The following is a 22,430-nucleotide window of genomic DNA, read 5'->3' on the forward strand; positions in this document are numbered from 1 at the left end:
AAAGAAAGATGAAAACATGGAGGGCTTGGGAGAAGAGTTTTCGCTTTTGGAGGTCGTGAATGATGCGCTGAAGCTCGGTGACTCAGACTTTGTTGAATTTGGGGCAAAAAAAAAAGTCAATATACCATGACTTATCATTTTTCAATCTATTCAATTCAAAGAGCACATCTCTAATTCAACATATCTAATTCTTATCAGCACATATCCAAATTCCAGTTCAATAAACCACATATCCAAATCAATTCAAACTAAATACCTAATATTCAATCACATATCTAATTCAAACAACATGGCTAACATTCAAGAACATGTCCAATCTTTAAGCAGATTTAGAACACTATAAAATCCTCTTAGTAGCAGAACATAAACATCAAAATCCAACAGGAACACAAAGTAGCATACCATTTTTCTATCTTGTATGCTATTTTCAGGTGGATCTTCCTAACTCGTCCCAAAAAACCATGCATATAGTTCACCTGCAAGCATCATCCCACAACCAAAAATTAGACAGAACCAAGGAATACATAAGGAACCAAGAAATGGGAAAAAAAAATCAACCAACAGAGGAATGAGAAGCAAACACTAGAAAATTTTGAAGAAGCACAATGAAACCCAAAAATTTGAATGATGGTTCTAACAAAGCAAACGGAAAACAAAACAATAAACAATTATTTTCAAATAGTGCATAACCTATTGAATCAGAGGGAAAAACTGAAAACCCATACCCTGCCATACACCCCTCTGTCACTCTCTCTTCATTGACCCTGCGCACTAACCCATTAATTAACCCCAAAAAATGCACGCAGCCATGCTTTCTCCTCTTTCTGTCTATCTCTATTTCCCTATCCATCTCTATCTATAAAATCAGAAATCCCTCAAAACCAGACCTAACATACTAAACAATTAGAAAATCTAAGGCACCATTAAAGAATACAGTTTTAAAAAAGAAACTTATCTTTGGATTTGAGGCATGCAGCGCAAGATCCAACACACCCCATTCTCAGTAAGGTTTGTTGATGACCCATACCCTGTCTCCCTGAAATCCCGACGACCCATATGGTTTTCTCCGACCATACCGATTGTCCCATTTGCAACAACAGTGTTGAGACCCCTACCCCTCCCCCTCGTTCTTATTCCATTGCCATCTGTGTGTGTGTGTGTGTGTCTCTCTCTCTCTCTCTCTCGCAGACCCTCCTTGGAACCCTAATTGAACGATAGCAAATGATACCTACTTGGTGACCCCTTATCTTGCCCAAAACGGAAAGGACAAAATTGCCCTTCATAATAGACCATCCCCACCATCGGATTGTAATCTTAGATGGGCAAAAATGTAATTAAATAATTTGGGTCTCACTGAGGGTTGCCCTTCCCAGCCAAAACCAACACATTTGGGCCTAGCTGAAGGTCGGTCTGCTGACCCAAAACCAACAGAAAGATCAATGGCATGGTTGTAATTAGCTTGAAATTCGGATTAAAACACTGTTCATTTCTACATTGTCAATTTCAAACATTTCTTTATACTAAAGTAATTCTAAGGCTAAATTGAGCATGTGTGAGGTTTAATTACAATATTTGACAAGGAAAACCAAACTCAAAAGTCTTGACTTCACAGCTAGCAACTTGGTATTCACACTTCAAGTCGGCATAATTTGTCAAATTATCAAATAGACGGGCCAAAGGCCTATTCCAACAACACCAATACTATCCACAATTTGTTAATTACCACCTGCACAGTCCGACAGGTGTGGAGTTTTATCACAAAATGCCTCGATATTAGTTAAAGTGGGGTTAGGATATTTAAACTCTTAGTTTCTCTAAGATACGGTTGATGTGAGATATTTTAACACACCCCCTCATGTGGGACCCAATTAGTAAGTCACACATGGGAGATCTACACATTGACAACCATGTGGAGCCAAGGTGACTCACCCTACACATGGGGCCAAGGGACCGAACATCATCATGCGGGGCCAAAGGCTTTTTGGGTTTGATACCATGTTGAATTATCAGAGAGATAGGCCGAAGACCTACATCCAACAACACCGATATTGTCTCCAACTTGTTAATTACCACCTACATAGTCATGTGTGAGGTTTTATCACAACAGGCCTCGGTATTAGTTGGAGTGGGGTTAAGATATTTAAACTCTTATTTTCTCAGAGATATGGTCGATGTGGGATATTTCAACATAATGTTTCTTGCATTACAAACTCCCTCTAATGGTCAAGTTTGTCCTTTAATTTCTCTTGGTTAATTGTTGATTTGCTAAATTGGCTTGGTTATTTTTTTCTTATATTCTTCTCCATTTGAGACCAACTCGACCACAAGTTCTCTTTATTTGAGACACCTCCACTTCGATTATATGCGCTCCATTAATTCCCAGTTTCATCTTTCAAATTTGGAATTTCAACAGGTACATCACTTTCTTTTCCTGCATGGTCGTCATCATTAACTTCTTCTTCTTCATTATTCTCGTCAGCCTTCAACAAGTTTGCCTTAATTCGAAAATCATCAAAGTTTTTGTGATTTTGATGATTTGGATTATTATCCAGGGGTGGGTTTGCAGCTTCCTCTGATTCACTTTCTTGAACACAAGGCCTCTAACCTCCCTGTTTATTGCTTTTGGCGTCCCTTCTGTTATTTGGCCTGAATGCTTGGAGCAACACCTCATGAAGCTCTTCGAATTGAGTGATTAATTTTGCAAAATGCATTCCGAGCGTCCAGGTCTACTTGAGTACCAATTGACGTAGCACGAATCAATCAAAAGCGTTACCAACGTAGTCCCTTGAAGAATAAGGTCTGGAGTCCACCAGAAGTTCAAGAGAAATTCCAAATGGTTAAAATTGATTAATAATTGAATGATTACAATTGTTACATCTAATGATATAAATAATAAAAGATTACAACCGTTTGGAATAGCGCAAAAGACTTTGATATTTAAAAAAATATATTAATCATTATTAATCAATGAAAACCGAAATATCCAATTTTATTACGGAACTTTAAACTGCGTTTTGGAAGTCTAAAGGATCCCGGATGGCCGAAATCCGTCATATATCTATGCAAATCAGTGAACTTGAACCACGACGTTGTTTTCTTTTTAGAAAGGTATAACATACCCAAATCAGAAATCAGACGCCAAATTTGTTACTTCATGTTGCGTCTCTTAGTTTTGTTAATTTTAAAGGGCTTCATTTTCTTTACATATCCTCATAGAAATTCACCCCAATCTTGTCCCACATCACGATCCTTCTTCCTTAGTTATGGATGTCGACGGAATCCAAGATGGATGGTCAACTGCACGACGTCGTTGGTGAGTTCGACGTATGCTTAACTGTGGATGCGTCACCGAGGCATTGGACGATGCGAGCACCTCAAAAACAACCGGTATAACTGGTATAGGCCCCACAATAGGTGGAGCACTACTAGCCGGACAAGGAGGTGTGGGAGATGCACTAGCACCTGAACGACGATGAGAAGAAATCAAACGAGACATTTGTAAAATTTGTCGACAACAACAATATCAATTTAATTTCTACAATTAAAAAATTATTCATAAAACTAAAATTAAAAAAATTTAAACTAAAACCATAATTTGAAAAAAAAAAGTTAATCATAAAACAAAAATTATAATCCTAAATTTCAAAAAAAAAAAGTTCCTAAATCTAAAAAACTACTATGCAAAAAAGTTAAGATATAAAACTATAATCTAAACCTAAAAAATAGAATCCTAAAACTAAAACCCAAATCAGGAAAAAATTAAGAAATAAATATAAAATCCTAATCTTAATATGCAAAAAAAAAATTATGAAATTAAAAAAAAAACTAAAAATTGCAAAAAATCCTAACCTCTACCCTAAACCTTGATCTGCCACCTACAACCCGCGCCTTCCCCCGCCAGCTACAACCCACACCCACCCTCCCCCGCCACCTTCAAGCAACACCCACCCTCCTCCGCCACCTTCAACCCGCGACCACCCTTCTCCACCACCTACAAACCACGATCTCCAACATGCCACAACCCACCCCCCAATCCTGACCCCAAAACAACCCACCCAATCCCGAACCCCAACAACTCACCTAATCTCGAACCCAATAAACCCAAAATTGAAAATTAACAAACAAAAAAAATCAAGGGTTTAGGAGAAATTACCTTAGGGAGAGAAGGTTGAAGAGACAATGAGAGACAGTGGGAGATAGGACCGGAAAGAGAGTGAGCCAAGGTCAGATGGAGAGAGGGGCGGATAGCAGACGAGTGGAAAAGGAGAGATTTTTAAGTCGGACCGTCACATGAGGTAGTATATTATGTGTCCTTATATAAATTGTGAGTTATATGTGTTAAAAGGTTAAAAACTTAAAAATTAAAATTTTCTACCACTTACATAAAAAATACGTGGTGCACCATTCGTATTCGTGTCACAACTAAAAATTTCTCGAAGAAAAAAAAGAAGAAAGAAAGAAGAAAACGAGGCCTGGTTTTAATTTAGGACAAAAGCTTCGCCGCGCAACAATCATTAAAAATTAAAAACTCGCCTATTTTCATGCACTGCTAAAATTTCTATAGTTTGCATGACGAAAGCCTAAATAAAGTTCATCGCCAAAATACTTTTTAGGCGATGACAGAATTATTCATCACCTAAGAAGACATAGAGCAACAAACTAAAAGTTTCGTCGCACAACAAGCAATAAAAAAAATTAAAAACCCGCCCGTACTTTAGGTGATTAGGAGCCGACGAATTCCCAAAAAAATCGTCACTTTAAGATTATTTAGGCGACGAACTTAAAACATTTTGTCACCTAAACATACCTAAAGCAATAAATATCTTGATTTTGTTGTATAAAGTTTTTAATTAATTCTAAGATGTTCTTCTTTTGAGCTTTCAAAACTTATTCATTTCTAAATGAAGTAATTTTTTCAAGGATAATCTTGAAGGAGAGCTCTAAATATTGAACGGTTCGGATTTTAAAATTGACTTTTCTAAAATGTCAATCACATTATATCACTTATGTAGTTTGAAAATCATTTAACATTGTCGTAACATTTGCAAATGTCAAAGGTACATCTTCAACACTGTGGCCATATGATTAAGCAATCTCATGGTCAAAGTATGAGCTTTAATATGTATAATAAAACCTCATTGATAACATAATAGCGATACCTTAATTTTAACATCACATAATAGTTCCATAACATTTACAAAATTGAAAAGAAACGTTAATTTGTTGTAGAACAGTGGATGTCAACTCAAAGAATTAAATAGTGGATTCTTCTAGTGTATGCTGAAGCTTCCTTCATATGACACATATTTTCTATATAAATACAAACCCCACACAAATCCAAATGAGTGAGAAGTTCACAGAAAAGGAAGAGAGAAAAGAGAGGAAGAGGAAGAGAGAAAAGAGAGGAAGGCGATAGGAGATAATAGAGAGAGTTATCTTTGTACTCTTATTATTTCAGATTATAATGAAAGCACCGCTACTGCCCTGAGGACATACTCCAGTCACACTGACTGTAGAGGAACCTCGTAAATTTTGTGTCTTATTTCTTTTATTCCACTGCACAAACTGTCGATTTTACAACACGTTATCAACACGAGAAGCTCTCATGTTAGTGGAAAGCACAATGGCATAAATCCGGTGAAGCATTACCCACCTCTCACCTCTGCTAGCCAAAATATCACAAAATAAAAGATATGTCCATTTTCTATCTTTCCCACTGCGCCTTAAGCGCCCTACCGAATTCCAGTGAGAATTGAAATTTACAATGACCAGAAGTCGTCACGAGATGAGAAAACTCGTACTTGACAACTGGTTTACAGAGATTCAGAAGAATCTCATCAAACTTGGAAACCCAGATCGCGTCGTTTTTTACGGATCTCGAGAACTCCCATGAATACTCGGTTGTTTGAGATGGTGATGGCAGAACTGACTCCAGATAGGCCTTCCTCTCTTGTACCTCCATCAACCTCACTGTCATCTATGTTCCTGTATGGAGGTTTTTACTTCGCGATGCCATGTTCTCTGGGCCATGCAAGAAAATCGAAGAAAACACAGGGATGGGAAATGGTATTCCTTATCTGGCCTCTCCCATGGAAAAAGTAACAGTTTGTGGGTTTTTGTAGAAAGAAAAAGGGGCAAAAACAATGGAATGATGCATCATCACATTTTGAAAAGGCATAAGACAAAATAATAAAATAAAAGGAAAAATGATGGTGCATCAGGCACCATGTGGAAACCAAGGAAGAAAACAAATAAAAAAAAAGCAAAAGTTTTTGGAATGATAGCATGTGAATGAATAAAATGAAATAATAACACAAAAAGGGGACAGAAAGGTTGTTGTGACGACAACAAATTTCAAACACATCCGTAAGTAGAATTGTCAAACTCCACCAACCACATCATTACAAGCTCTTTACTGCAATTTATTTATGTGAATGGTGTTGGTTTAAAATCCTTTCACAAGTTCTATTTACTTTAAAGAAATTTATTTACCATGGACAGTTTTACCGCCTACTGCTTTAAGTTTTGATTTATGTGAATGGTGCTGAATTAAAGCTCTTGTCACAAGCTTTATTTACTTAAATGCAATTTATTTACTATGGCTGGAATTACCGCCTATTGCTTTAATTTATTTAGGGTAAATTACATATTAGCCCCTCAGGTTTGAGGTCTATTTGCAATCTTATACAACATCTTTAAAACATTTCACTTTCATACCTCAAGTACTATTTTATTTCAATTTCATACAACCGTTACATTTTCCATCCATGGATCTGTTAAATGCTGACGTGGCTGCCACATATATGCCATGTGGCTGCCAAATGTCTGCCACGTGGCAAATAAAATAATTTTTTAATTTTTTTTTAAAAAACCTGAAATTGGAAGAAAAAAAAAGGACTGAACCCCTGCAACCTAGAAGAAGAAGGAGGAAGAAGAAGAAGAGAAGAAGAAAAAGGAGGAGGAGGAAGAAGAAGAAGAAGAAGAAAAAAAAAAGAGGAGGAGGAGGAAGAAGAAGAAGAAGAAGAAGAAGAAAAAGAAAAAAAGAAAGGGACCGAACCCAGAAGAAGAAGGAGGAAGAAGAAGAAGAGAAGAAGAAAGAGGAGGAGGAAGAAGAAGAAGAAGAAGAAGAAAAAAGAAAAAAGAAAGGGACCGAACCCAGAAGAGAAGAAGAAATAGGAGGAGGAGGAAGAAGAAGAAAAAGAAAAAAAAGAAAAAAAAAAAGGGACCGAACCCAGAAGAGAAGAAGAAAGTGGAGGTGGAGGAAGAAGAAGAAGAAGAAGAAAAAAAAAAAAAAAGGGACCGAACCAGAAAGAGGAAGAAGAAGAAGAGAAGAAGAAAGAGGAGGAGGAGGAAGAAGAAGAAGAAAAAAAATAATAAATAAATAAATGATCGAAACCCTACAATCCAGAAGAAGAAGGAGGAAGAAGAAGAAGAGAAGAAGGAGGAGGAAGAAGAAGAAGAAGAAGAAGAAGAAAAAAAAAAAAAAAAGGGGACCGAACCCAGAAGAAGAAGAAGAAGAAGAAAGAGAAAAAAAAAAAAAAGTGGCAGACAGGTTTTTTTTTTTAAATTAAAAAATTATTTTATTTGCCACGTGGCAGACATTTGGCAGCCACGTCAGCATTTAACAGATCCATGGATGAAAAATGTAACGGTTGTATGAAATTGAAATAAAATAGTACTTGAGGTATGAAAGTGAAATGTTTTAAAGATGTTGTATAAGATTGCAATAGACCTTAAACCTGAGGAGCTACTATGTAATTTACCCATTTATTTATTATACTTATTTTTGTTACGATAAGTACATACTAGACTTGAAGTTCCTTGATCAAATCAAAACCTACAGTTTCTTGATCCTCATCATATAAAATGATTGGACCCGAAATTCCATCACGCAAAAAGATTAGGTATGAAGTCCCTTGATCCTGAAGATTAGGACATGAAATTCTTTGATGAGTATCGTAAGTTTGAAGTGCCGCAGTGCCTCAACATAATTGTAATAAAAGTCATAAGAGTCTCAATCTACAAACTATTAAATAAGGATCAGAAGTTCCTCATGCCCATACTCAAAATGGTTTAGCATAAGCATTTATTAAGCGAATGAAATTGATTACTCGCGCTTTGCTCATGAAAATGAAATTGCTAGTTTTTTACATGGGGACATGTCATTTTACATGATATATTATTAAGTTCGGTTGAGACCAGTTACCAACCATTAATAATTCTCAGTACAACTCGTGTTTGGGCACTAGCCAAACATTATATATTTACGAGTTTTTTGTTGTGTTATCTATGTGCCTGTAAGACTGCCACAACGTACTAAAATAAGGCATCAATACAAGCTGGGAATTTATGTTGAATTTGATCCACCATCTATCATTCAACATTTGGAACCCTTGACTGGGGATATATTTACCGCATGATTTACGGACTATGATTTTGATAAGATAGTTTTCCCGCCATTAGGGGAGAAAATATCATCGTTCCAAAAGAACGATGAGAAAATATCATTCCAGAAGAATGATGAGAAAAGACCGTTCTAGAAGAACGAAGAGAATTTGTCTTATTTTGATTCACGAAGCAATCAACATCAAAATGAAGTAAGAATAATTGAATGATGCAACGATATATCAATCAAATGCCAAATGTATTTAATGATGCAACGAAAGTGATGAAATCACATATATTTGCCGCAAATGTGCCTATAAGAATTGATGTCCTTGTTGGACAAAAATAATGAGGCAGTAAATGATTTATCTGATGCACGTTTGAAGCGTGGCAGACCCTCAGACTAAAAAAGATTCAGTGAAAGAAGAAGAATATGGCACTATTGAACTATTGCATTCTCGAAACATAAATGTTGCATGCCAGAAGTATGACAGTTACCGCATGAATACACGTCCCAAAAAGAACAATCCGCGGACATGGGAATATTGATGTCTCATGCATGAAGCATGATAGACGTATAGGTTCCAATGACTCAATTCCCGGAAGTGGAGATTAAAATCCAAGCTCTATAACACTCAAGAAGAGGTTATGATCCACATTCTTTAAATTACGACTATCCTGAAAGAGATGGTGTAATGCCCTTGAAGAGGCAATGGATATCCAAAGAAATGAAAAGCTTTTATGTATGCGCATGCACATGAGAATATGAGATCATATATTCATGATAACCAATGGTAATTTTAGTTTTTACAAGTAGCTACTAAATTTATCAATTAGCTGTGTTGATATTGAGTCTCGTTTTTTTTCGTCAACAAAATTATTGGCCCAAAAGAAGAAAGACAATTTCATTACAATTTTGTAAGAACGTGGAAAAATGGACCTATATATATTTGAATATAATACAAATAGCCAAAAGATGTTGAACCAAGGAGGTTACATTAGGCATTTGTAATACAGTGAAATACACTCACATGATATGACATAAGGTTGTAAACGAGTTCATATGAATGGAGAATTATATATGAAGGGTTGTGAGTCGCCCACATCATATCTCCATAAGTAAATCCTTCAAGTATACATGGGAGCAAATTGCTCTGTATAAATTCCAAAGGAAAATGTGTCATGAAGTGTAGAAAATCCCTGAAAGATTCAAATTGCTTGAAGTAAACCCCCGAAGGGTAAAGCATAAATTATGTACTCAATACCAATGAATGGTAGAAATTGCCTTAGTGAGTACTATCATTATGATATTGTTGCAACATATTAAAATCTCTTGATATTATTAAATTAGAACTCCTGAAAATTCAAGAAATATTATAAAGTGTTGAGAGGAATATTGTCTCGAGCTGCAGATCGAACAATATGCCAACACGAATCTTATCCATGATGTTTATGATATTAAAGAACCATATGGATTGAAGATTGTGAGTTAAATACTCAAATGATGTTGACACTAAGAATGATCATTTATCTTCGTGAAGGTAAAGATAAATTGATATTTGGTCCAGAAGTACCACATCTTAGTGAAGTATATGCTTTATTGTATTTAGCACAATACATTGAATGAAATAAAGCTTATCTATTAATATCTTTGAGAAATTACAGATATGTACATACACATGAGTTAAAACAAACAAATAGGATGAAGCCTTTACAAAGGTTGCTCATGTGAAGCCTCAGTACTCAGAAGTACCCCAGAAAGGGGAGGCACTGGAGATTGATCATGTGGCACCCCAGTACTTGGCAAAACACCAGAAGGGGAAGACATCAGTTGCTTTCGGAATCTAGCAACAAACCTCTGGTGATCACTTTGAATCCGACTTTCAGATTCTTGCAGTTGGTCGAGCTTTCTTTTCATGCTCGTAGAGTAATTATTTGCAAGCACGTGTAACACTCTATTCTCGTGCTTAAGCCCTTTGATCTCTTGTTTAAGACTTGCCATCTCAACTATCAATGATTCAACTTGGCGAGTTTGAGCAAGTAGGCGTTGGCCCATATTGGATACATAGCCCACACACTGAACACTGAGAGCCAATGAGTCTTGAACGGCCGACTCATTATACCGTTTTGAAAGGATTTTGTTATCCTTTGGAGTGAGAAGATTCCTAGCTACCACAATAACGGTTATGTTACTCTTCATCACAGAGTCCCCAACTGTAAGAGGACCATTAGAAGATAAGAATGACGAATGCCATACGTTATTCTGACGCTGCTCATCTGTATTACTCATAAGACTCAAATCTAAGCAAATGTTAGATGGGCAAGCCATGTTCAGAAATGATGAAGGAAAAAATGAGGTCAAATAAAATCTCAGAAGTGCAAGAAGGAGAAAATTTCTACAGATAACAACTTTCTTAGCATACTCTTGAACACAATGGATGTCTCTATAAAAGAAGAGGCAGTATAACCACTTGTTTAGAGATTGAAGAGGCACCGCTCTCCAAATTCCAAAAGCCAGATTTTCCTAAATAAAGTTCATTGGCATTTTTCAGATGCAATCTCAACTTTTTCAGATATCGCGTGCAACTTTGTCAAATATCTCTGATAAAGTTAAAAACACGTAAATCTTACTGTTCTAATTACACCACAGTTGCTGACAAGAGTAAAGGCACAGCACCACTACCTGCTATTGGGGAAATCCCTATATATGTCGACCTTCATCGTCATGGCAAAGCACACATCCAAAATGCCTAACTTTCTCTCATTGATGAAAATGCATCTGCAACCATACCTCTCAACATACTCAGTTTCCTTTCACTCCGAGAATACCTCTTCAAAACAAGTCATGCCAAAGCAAGAGTACCTTATATCATCAGGGATGAGAGTAAGAGTATCTCATATCATGCAATCTCTCTGTCTTTTCATTTGTCCTTGTTCTTACCTGCCAAGACAAGGATAAAGAAAGTAATATGTCGGAACCTCCACTCAAACTCCCGGTAAGGAACCGACTGCCTGGAACCTTTCTTGATTGCTTACCTAGTATTGCTCTCGAGTAGCTATCTTCAACTATTGTTGGAGCTGGGTCTCCAGTCACCAAGAAGTTATGAACCGTCCAAATACAAGGGTTGCATTCCACTCTTGCATCAGTGGACAAATCCTAGAAGAGAAGATGCCACACATGCATAGGGGGAAAAGCAGGAAAAATACCACTTATGCAAGGGGAACAAGTAAGGCAAGTGAAAATGATATATTGAAGCATGTGGAGACAAACGTAACAAACATGTGCTGATTCATCCCAGACAAAGCCGAAGATCACTTGCCATGTGAAGCTCATCATGGTCCAATTTCATTCAAGATCAAGCATCGAAGTCCTTGAAGAAATCACAAGTCCGATTCAAGATCAAGTGTCCACCACTATTGAATCAAATTCCACTCCAGATAAAAGGAGTAAATCAGACTTTTGATGCAAGTCTAGCAGAAAGCCCTCCAGCCCAGTTCAAGAAATAGCTTGTGGAAAGTTAACAACAAGTAAAACACCTTTTTCGCAACTCTTCTTACTAAGAAACTAAAGTAGAATGATCAACGATTAGCCTAAATGATTTGAAATCAGGGGAAGATACTTATTAGAGGGAGCATCCAAAAATAGATTAAGATTTTAATGAGTCAATCGAAGACTTGTGGCCATCCAAGGGGGAGTGTTGTAGAACAGTGGATGTCCACTCAAAGAATTAAATAATGGATCCTTCCACTGTATGCTGAAGCTTCCTTCATATGACACATATTTTCTATATAAATACAAACCCTACACAAATTCAAATAAGTGAGAAGTTCACGGAAGAGGAAGAGAGAAAAGAGAGGAAGAGGAAGAGAGAAAAGAGAGGAAGGCGAGAAGAGATAATAGAGAGAGTTATCTTTGCACTCTTATTATTTCAGATTATAATAAAAGCACCACTGCTGCCCCGAGGACTTAGTCCAGTCACACTGACTGTAGAGGAACTTCGTAAATTTTGTGTCTTGTTTCTTTTATTCCACTGCACAAACTGTCGATTTTACAACATAATCTATATGGCCACATTGTTGTGATTAATCAATCTTATTATCAAAGTGTGGACATTACTATGCTCAATAAAGTTTCGTTGGTAATAGCCTAGTGTGGATCTTATTATCAAAGGAAATAAGTTTTGGGATTTGGGGGAGAAAGAAATTTTGGAATTTAGTGAAGAAGAAGAGGAAGAGAGGAAATGAGGAGAGAAGGGTGCGGATTTGGAATTTTAACCTGGAATCTCATGAATCCTTGCTCGACGAAGCTCTTCGTCTCCGTAAGTGCCTTCTTCGTGCCCTAATAAATTTCTACCATTATTGTCCCATCTAAGATTCTAGGGTGTTGAGCGACGAAGCCTAAAAGACATTTGTCGTCCTGTTTTTCCTAGATGACGAAACGTTTCGTTGTGCAATAAATTCATTTACTGCACAAAATTGGTGCCAAATTCTCATTTACTACGAATTTTTCTAGGTCTTGCGCAACGAACACAAACAGTCATTGAGCAACTATAGTTTGCACGACGAAACTCTTCGTCATGCAAAGGTTTTGTTTTGTTTTGATTTTTTTGTTTTTTTTTTTGTCATAGACATTTTGTGCAACAAAAAGTACTTTTGGTCGCACAAATGTTTTTTGGTCGACAAAATTTTCTTCGTCGCCTAAAATTATGTCGGCCAAGTAATTTTTTTTTACTAGTGCAAACTATTTAAGTATAACAAGTTTGTGTTCGATGAATATTTCATAATTGTTGTTTACATGGTCAAACTCCAAAAATGTACAATATGCATGCATCATCAAACCACAAACCACAAAAGTAATTCCTTGTAAAAGTAATTAAATAAGGATATATAGCTATATATCAATGATTCGTTTAGAGAGTTGAAATTTAAGATTCTTATTCCTAGCCTCAGTTTTGTAAGCCAAAACTTAAACAATCACAGATTCTAAGCTTTTTAGCAATGGACCTAAAATAAATATGCCACTTGCATACAAACAGGGGGCGGTCGATTGAACCAACTTGCTTGGTATATAACTAGCTAGGGAAGTGAATTCTTGGTAATCTGCCAATTGCATTTCTATCTCAAGAATATCCCAAACATTCCAAGCAGCCATAGATTTATTTGGTCCAAGAAAATGAGTCCATATCTTGTTTGGAAGAATATATAGCAAGTGGAATGGAAGAATCAAGATCATCACCAAATATATGTTTACTAGAGAAGAGAAAATTAAGATAATAAGCACAACAATACATGATGAAAAACAAAGAAAAATCATTTTTGCACTTTTTTTCCCCTTTTTGCACACTTATGTTTTTCCGTTCATTAGTTTTTCTTTATTTGATTTGATTCAAATGCTATAAACAAGGGAATGCATGAAGAGATAAAATGTGTGATCATTTCTGAAAGGAAATATCGGAAAGGACAGATCGTCTAAGATTCGAATGTGGTCCAAATGAATGCACATTGACATAAAATATTGAGTTGCTATCGGCATGCATTTGAGCTTAATTTTAACGTACCATGTATAGCAGCTGTTAACTACCATTTTGTACATGAACTTATCCAACAACATTGGAATCCAACAACCTAAAGGGGAAGATATGGACCCTTTATACTAACACAATCTCAAATATCCTGCCTTGCCCATTTTCAGACATGGGATGATGATGGAGAACATAAAGGTAAAAACACAGAGAGGCATGTCGCCCTAGCTTGCTGAGACCTTATCACATATATAGAGAAAACAGTTACTTAAAAGAGAAAATTAAGCCTAAACTACAAAGTAAAACATATTGTATATGGCATTCTTTCAATTTCCCAAATGTTAGTACGTCCGAACGTGTCCCTCCGGAGCTAGAAAAAGAGTAGAACCCAAGAACGAAGGACTTGAAATTTGATCAAACCTTATTTCTGAAGTTAAGTTCACCAGAAGGAAATCTTTACTTTGTCGATCGACCCTCTCAGATCATTCAAACTGGCAATGAAATCAAACATTTTTTTTTCTGCTGTGTGATTCTGTAAAGTTGACATTTTTTTTCTGCATAAGCTTCCATGTTTATAGGGACAATACCTAAAAGCATATTAGTCAGTAATTAACACTCAAATGTCAAATAAATTGATGTCCAAATGGCCATTCCTTATAACTAATTTGGAGGCAATGATGGAATATATACATCGTACATACAGCTTTAATTTGGCACAACTAATCAATAATGCTTAGGCTACCAGCAACTTCATTAAGAAGAAGAGCCCATTTCCCTGTTAATGCTGAAATACTATATGGAATAAACAAAAATCCTCCTCTAACATATACCGACTTTTGGTTTGAGTCTTTAAAAAAATGTATAAACAAAAAAAGAAATTGAAAAAGAAACATCTATTTGCACGGAAGAAAAATTTACATATTCTATGTTGTATACCCATATCTTCCTCTCGTCACATGACGAAGATTTGATGAGAGAGAGACAGCGAGGAATATACAACAGATTGCATGGAAGTTCTCCTGTTTAGTTGTTTATGCCAGCCAAGCAAGTACTGATACATTATGTGTTTTCAATTGCTGCAAAGTTAACAGCACTGCATAATTAAGAAGAGTAACTGCAAAAAAAGTAGGTCCAACTTGTTGGGCAATCGATCAAGGAATATAGTTGTGGTAGAAGGAAAAAAAGTAAATAAATAAAGGGCCAGCCCTTTCGTACTGGATTCTCTTCTGCCATTTGCATCTTCATCTTGTGGCTCTTGAGGGAACGAGTCACTTCAAATTGCGCCCTTTTGAAGATATATTCGGCCAACTGGCTTAACCCCACTACTCCATTTACCCCACCACTCCTTTTTGGTGCTTCTCCTCCTGCTTATAAGGAGCTTACTTATCTATTTCTCAAGCCATTCCTCGACCTCAGTCTTCCTTGACCGAGATAAACACCGCCCTTCCTTTCCTTTTTTAAGAAGTGTTTTTAGGTTTTGTTTTTTGAGAAGTGCTTATGATGGCATCCAACTCACTCACTTCCTCGAGAAGCTCTAGCTCCTCCTGGACTCCTAAGCAAAACAAACAGTTTGAAAAGGCCCTGGCTTTGTACGACAAGGACACCCCTGACCGCTGGCAGAAGGTTGCGAGAGCAGTCGGTGGGAAGTCTGCTGAGGAGGTGAAGAGGCACTATGAGATCCTCATTGAAGATGTCAAGCACATTGAGTCTGGCAGAGTTCCGTTTCCTGATTATAGAGGGGAATAATGTTAAGTCTTCTCTTGGGAGTTTGAATGACAAAGGTACTAATTCATAGTTCCCCTTCTACTTTTGTTCCTATTTTTCTTTAAAGCATTTTGCTTTACCAAATCATCTTCATTGGTAATTTGGTACGCAGTACTGAATTGAATTTAGATGATGTTATACTATATGAAGAGCGAATCACATAAGGAGAGAGAAAGAAAGAGCAAATACCATGACCTTTGAGATATTGTACCATGACTTTTGAATCTAATCAGAGAATGCCGGTAGTTTTCAGTTAGCATGAACAAGGTGGGCATCACCATTTTTGAGATGGGTTAGTTGTGTGTATATACTACTGCCTCCATATCATTTCATAGTCCCCCAAAAACTTCTTTTGTGGGGACAATAGAAAAATCGAGGAAAGTGAAACTGAGAAGTACTTGCGAAGTGCTGCAACTTATATATTTATTTTAAGGATAATGTTAGTGAGATAAAATTTGCAAACTAAATGATGTGTCAACAATAGAAATGAGCATGTTTATCAATGCTTAAGTAATAAAACAATCATTAACTTCCATGTCCTTTAATTTCTAAAATTTTGTCTACAAATTTAGTCTTCTTAGCATTACCCTTATTTTATACACTCAACTAACTACTTATCATTATATAATGTAGATTTAATGCAAAAAGGAAATACGTGACCACACTGTATTCAACCTCTTATCCTGTCTCTAGGACAAAGAAATGCCAACATGTGATTTAATCCTACCCCTTTTTGGATAACATATGCCATTTCGTCCTATATGGACCTAATACTCACCACTTGAAACAAATGCAATGTGAGATACATTGGCCTCATGAGGATTCTCTACCAAACCCAACTCAATATTTTGCGATTTCCTTTGGATACGCTAACATTCTAACATGATACCAAAGCATTATTCATGTTAGGCCTAATAGTCTCACATGTGTTAAGATGAAGAGACCACATACGCGAAAAGGCATGTTGAGTGTATTCCACATTAGATATGAAAGTCTTGCATTTAAACAATACTGCATTCTTCACAGTTTTTGCAGACCGTTAAAGTTTTTCTCTGCATACTAAAACTTTCTGTTTCTCTATTCTTCCACCTGGCAGGCTCTTGAAGTTTATGATATCTATCGTTTCCATTAAGTTCAAGAAGCAAAGTTGTGAACATTAGCAGATGCAGATGTGTATGTATGTATGTATGTATGTATGCAAAGAAAGCAGTTGGGTTTCATGCAGTTAAATTAACCATTGATGTGGATTTCGATCAGTGTACGAAGTACCATCTATTGGGTCTATGAAATTCAATACTGCTACGTACAATTATATATGACGTTTGCAAAAAGCATATTCGCTTTATAATCTGGTTATCTATAAATGGGAAGACAGATGGGATAGTCTTATCCCTTTCCCAATCTCATCCCTTCCCCATTGTTGTCCAGCTTGAATTCCCCATCCTTAGGTGAGAATCTACGCGGTTGTACGTCCCTTTGCTGCTATAGTTCGCAATAAATACTGTAAATGCAAATATTACACAACCAGTTACAAGACAGATACTCTCGTCCATTAGGGAGAGAATGAGATCCGTGCTCCAAACAATATGTTTACACTGCATGGTACAAAAAACTTGAGCAATACGGCAATCAAACCATGCAAACCGATGCGAGTTTGAAAAGGAACATGGGATATGACTATTGGCATAATTACATCATCAGCATCAACATATAATGTTAATTAAAAGATAGTGATCTCTTTTAAAATATTGATGGAATAAAAAAAGTTAAAAGTTGTGAAGAATATGATGGCTGACCTGATCGATTCTGGACTAAAATATTCAATCAAGAAAGACGGCCACGAGGAGAATCTAAAAATTCTTATGAGGAGAATGCTAGGGTTGGTGGGCGCGCAGTTGAATCCATGGCCATTGATGTGTATGGACTTCGATGTGCAAACTCATATACATCTACGGTTGAGAATCTACCACACATCCACATGGGACTGACCTTAACGATCATCTTTTTTCTAATTTAATCTCTACTACTCATGATCTATGGTTGAAAATAAACCACATACTTGTAGAAGAGAGTATTCAGTATAAGAATTGTGCTCGATAGTTTGAGCGTATTGTATTAATGTTTATATAGTGATTACAGATAGAGAGTTTGAGTGAAGAACAAACTCTTCAAAGCAAACCAAAGATAATTTATAGATAATACAATTAACAAATAATCATTTAACAGCCAAAGGATTGAACTGTTGAGAAGTTTTAGCTAAGCCTTCCTGTTAACTGATTCCATTGTGATCTTCAGGGAGTTTTGTGGCAGGAAGCTTGGATTTCAAACATGGTTTATCACACCCCAGCAAGCTGAGCGATCGTCGGCGAACAGGAAGCTTGGACAGAAGATAGTTGAACCAATAAGTGGACATGCCTTTTGTTAAAAAATCTCCAACTTGATCTTGGGTAGCTACGTAGCCCACTTGGGTTTCACGTCGAGTTACCTTATCTTGAATATAATGGTAGTCCACTTCAACACGGCGTGTCTGTGTATGGAAAACCGGGTTGGAAGCCATGGAGATCGCATAAATATTGTCACACCATACCTTTGGAGTAGTAAGCTGGAGATGGAGGTCATGGAATAACTTTCAAAACCATGAAATTGTGGCGGTAGTAATGGCAAGTTGATGATACTCGGACTCAGTGCTAGAACGAGAAACGCCTCTTTGTTTCTTGGAATTCCAGGACACAAGATTAGAACCAAGAAAATGCAATATCCTCCTATTGATATGCGATCATCGGGGTCTCCAGCATAATCAGAATCATCAAAGGCAGTAAAAGTGAGAGGGCAAAGTTTATACACAAGATCGTGATCAGGTGTGGATTTTAAATAACGTATAATTCGCTTGACGACAATCCAGTGTGTAGTGGTAGGTTTGTGCATGAATTGGAAAACCTGGTTAACAGAGAATGCAATATCTTGACATGTGAATGTGAGATATTGAGGAGCACCTACCATGCTTCAGAATTCATTGATGTCAGACTATGGTTCGCCATCGTAAAGACTTACCTGTTTGCCACTGATTGCAGGTGTGGAAACGGGCTTGCAATCAATCATATTTGTCCATTTCAGTTCATGATGTATTTGGACTATGATAAATGAACCCCATTGTTGGAACGGTGAACCTCCATGCCCAAAAAATAATTCAAATGACCAAGATCCTTCATGAAGAAAGTTGTGCCCATGTCCTTGATCAAAGTGTTAATGCACTTGATGTTATTGCCTATGATAAGGATGTCGTCAACATAGATTAGTAAATAAATTCGAACTAACCATGACAGTAAACAAAGAGTGATGAATCTGCCTGAGAAGCCATAAAACCGAGATGTTCCAGGTGGTTGGAAAAACATTGAAACCATGCCCTTGGAGCTTGTTTGAGACCGTAGATAGAACGTTTCAATTGACAAACATGTGTTGGACATTGAGGATCAACAAAGCATGTGGGTTGTTTCATATACATTTCATCAGACAATGAGCCATGAAGAAAGGCATTTTGAAGATCTAGTTGCCGTATGAGCTAAGAAAAATGAACGGCAAGTGCAATGATCATTCAAATGGTGGAATGAGTAACCATGGGACTAAACGCTTCTCCATAATCAAGTCCAAGTTGTTGATGATATCCATTCGCAACAAGCTAAGCTTTAAATCTGTCAATAGACCCATCCGGTTTTCGTTTAAGTTTGAAAACCCATTTGTTGGGAAACACAATCATGGAAGGATTGTAGAGGACCAAAAACCAGGTGCCAGCCCGCTGATGGGTGTTAAATTCATCTGCCATTGCAATTCTTCATTCCTGAAATTTATGTGCCTAACTATAACAAGTAGGCCCAGATAAAACGTTAGTGGTGGATGTATGTGCATACTTAGGATTTGTCTTGTGAATACTATCTTTTGCACGGGTTACCATGGGATGCATGAGGGTGGATACTAAAGGCCATAGGTTATGGTTGGGAAGGGTTAGAGGTGAACTAGTGGGTGGCGTGTAGGGTAGGAGATGTGAGGGAGGAGATAACGGTGCTGGAAAAAGAGGAATTTGAGTCAGAGATAGTGTTTGAGTGCAGATGGGAAGTGGTGGATGGAAAGGGTTGATTGTGGGGTTGGATATGGACCAGTTTTGGTGGGGATGGCGAGGGGAAGAGTAATTCAGGAGTCCCAATTGCAATGGGAGTACTATCATGCAGGGATGAGGTGTGAGAAGTAGCACTGGACTATTCATTAAATGGAAAACAAGTTTCATAAAAAATGACATGCTTAGACATGAAAACACAAAGAATAACCTAAAAATATGCATTTCTTGGAACGAAATTGTAATTTAGTAGGTGTGTATGGACGTAAATAGGGAAAGCAGGCACACCCAAAGACTTTGAAAAATTCATATGATGGTTCCCGTTGAAATAATTTTGTATATGGAGAAATTAAGTTTAAAACTTTGGTTGGCAGTCGGTTTATTAGAAAATTAGTTGTATGAAGAGCCTCAGCCCAATAATTTTGAGACAGACATGGATGCATGAGCAAGAAGAGTGAGTCTGATTTCCACCAAATGACGGTGTTTTCGTTCTTCTATACTGTTTTGTTAAGGATGGTGTGCATATTGATGGTGAATTCCATGTTTTTCCAAGTAGGTTTTGAAAATTTTGTTGATGTATTCACGTCGCCATCCGTTTGAAAGGTTTGAATTTTCCTTTGAAATTTATTCTCCATTTCAGTTTGAAATTTAATAAAAGTAGGAAACACATCGGATTTTAATTTTAATGGATATAGCCAAGTATATATATCGCGAATAATCATCAATGAAAAGCACATAATTACGAAATCCGAAAATTCACAAAGTTGGGGATGTCCAATGTCCATACGTCTGAATGAATAAGTTGTAAAGGAAAATGTGAAATTGAATTTGATTTAGGAAATGACAATTTCTTGCTTTTGCCTAGATGGCATGAATGACATACAAAATTCAAATTGTGCCTAGTAAGAGGCACTTTACTAGTAGAAACTAAATGCTTCAAAATAAGTGATGATGGATGACCAAGTCTGGAGTGCCAAACACGATCATCGACTCTAACTCCCATGCACTAAAAAAATCCATGGCTTTTATTTGAATTGAAACTTGCATATGGATATAGCCCAATGTTACTCCGCCCTGATAAAAGGATCATTCCCCGAATGGATATCCTGAACACGAAAGAAATTTAGGTAAAGTACAAAGAAGTAGTCATTATCGTAAGAAAATTGATTGATAGAAAGGATATTTTGAGAAGCATTTGGATAGTATAAGGTATTAGAGAGGGTATAAGATTTAGTGGGAGAGTGTATGTAGGATGTTCCTATGTGAGAGATTTGCAAACCTTGGCTACCATTAATGCCATTAACATTATCTATGCATGTGTACTATTGTGTATTGATGAGTTGACCAGGATCGTTGGTGATGTGAGCATTGGCTCTAGAATCCAGAAGCCAACTTGTTGGAGTAGTGGGTGCTTGACCTACACGGTGGGACTGAGCAGTAAGAGTTGTGAGGCGAGCACTAGGAACACGACCTTCGGAAGAAGTGTTCATGTGATTGTAGCAGTCAATCGTAGAATGCCCATTTCGGCGGCATATTTGACACTTGAGTGGTGGACGGTCAGCAAAGGAAGGACCTGCATCGAAAACACCTACAACATTTCCATTAGGGCAATGAGGACCTACAGCGTTGCCATTAGGGTGAGGAACAAAACCACCACAATGAGGGACACCAACACGTTCTACACCGTGTGCAAAACCAACAAGTGCATGAACCTTGCGGCCCCGGTTAGTAGCCATGGCAATCATGGCAAGAATAAGAGTATCTCCAGACAAAGTGAAAGTGAGATGTCGAGTTTCACCACTAAGGAGCAATGCTTCCAAAGCTGCATAAGAAATAGGGGTTTCTCGAGATTGTATGGATGCCACGATATTTTCATACAACAGTCTGACATTGTTCATGATCGTAGAAATCAAATCAGCATCAGACATAGGAGAGCCAGATAACGCTAATTGATTAGCCAAAGTATTAATTTTATCAAAAAATCAGCAATGCTAAGATCATCACAACGAAGATTGAGAAGTTCGCCACGGAGTTGAATAACTCGATTGTGAGAAGAAGGTGCATACCGTTCCTGCAAAGCTTTCCAAGCCTCGGCAACACTAACACACTTGACAACAACATGCATGAAGGGAGGAGAGAGGGAACTGATGAGCCACAAGAGCATCATCTGGTCTTGCTGAATCCAGAGCTCAAAACGAGGATTGGTGTTGTCGGTAAGATGACCTTCATCATCCAGCAGAAAAGCAAGCAGACACTTGGACATTTCGTCAACAAAAGGCATTAGACTTTGACTTCGAAGCAATGGAACAAACTGTGCTCGCCACAAAGAGTAGTTGTGATGATCCAGTTTCAAAGGAAGGAGGGCAGAAACATTGGTGAAGGGAGTGGTAGCGGAATAGGCCATTGTGTTTGAGGAAGAAATGGTGTCGTTAGACTAGGAAGAAGGTTGATACCATATAAGAATTGTGCTTGTGCTTGATAGTTTGAGTGTATTGTATTAATGTTTATATAGTGATTACAGATAGAGAGTTTGAGTGAAGAACAAACTCTTCAAAACAAGCCAAAGATAATTTATAGATAATACAATTAACAAATAATCTATTTGAATTTAAAATCATTCAACAGCCAAAGGATTGGACTGTTGAGAAGTT

At 37.2% G+C, this 22,430-nt stretch overlaps 2 protein-coding genes and 1 long non-coding RNA gene across 3 annotated transcripts; 1 reads left to right on the plus strand and 2 right to left on the minus strand.

Annotated features, from left to right (window-relative positions):
* Positions 1-2,957: 2,957 nt before the first annotated feature.
* On the minus strand, positions 2,958-4,293 carry LOC103407096 (uncharacterized). Its single transcript, XR_524697.4, has 2 exons — positions 4,154-4,293; positions 2,958-3,462 (listed from the first exon to the last, which is right to left on the minus strand). It is a non-coding gene; the product is annotated as an uncharacterized lncRNA (long non-coding RNA).
* Positions 4,294-15,293: 11,000 nt separating this feature from the next.
* LOC103415957 (protein RADIALIS-like 4) lies at positions 15,294-17,019 on the plus strand. Its single transcript, XM_008354236.4, has 2 exons — positions 15,294-15,688; positions 16,768-17,019. The coding sequence occupies exon 1, from the start codon at positions 15,405-15,407 to the stop codon at positions 15,651-15,653; it is 249 nt and encodes an 82-aa protein (XP_008352458.1). The 5' UTR covers positions 15,294-15,404; the 3' UTR covers positions 15,654-15,688; positions 16,768-17,019.
* Positions 17,020-21,101: 4,082 nt separating this feature from the next.
* LOC139191773 (uncharacterized) lies at positions 21,102-22,183 on the minus strand. Its single transcript, XM_070812788.1, has 2 exons — positions 21,846-22,183; positions 21,102-21,663 (listed from the first exon to the last, which is right to left on the minus strand). The coding sequence occupies exons 1-2, from the start codon at positions 22,181-22,183 to the stop codon at positions 21,102-21,104; spliced, it is 900 nt and encodes a 299-aa protein (XP_070668889.1).
* Between the last annotated feature and the right edge of the window lie 247 nt (positions 22,184-22,430).

Source organism: Malus domestica, chromosome 15 (genome assembly GCF_042453785.1).
Source record: "Malus domestica chromosome 15, GDT2T_hap1".
Lineage (NCBI taxonomy): Eukaryota > Viridiplantae > Streptophyta > Magnoliopsida > Rosales > Rosaceae > Malus > Malus domestica.

Bases quoted from the DNA above. Each gene is read 5' to 3' on its own strand.
- LOC103415957 (XM_008354236.4), top strand. From the start codon at position 15,405: ATGATGGCATCCAACTCACTCACTTCCTCGAGAAGCTCTAGCTCCTCC.
- LOC139191773 (XM_070812788.1), bottom strand. From the start codon at position 22,183: ATGGCCTATTCCGCTACCACTCCCTTCACCAATGTTTCTGCCCTCCTT. The intron at 21,664-21,845 runs GTATGCACCTTC...GAACAATGTCAG, and splicing joins TGGAAAGCTTTGCAGGAACG to ACTGTTGTATGAAAATATCG.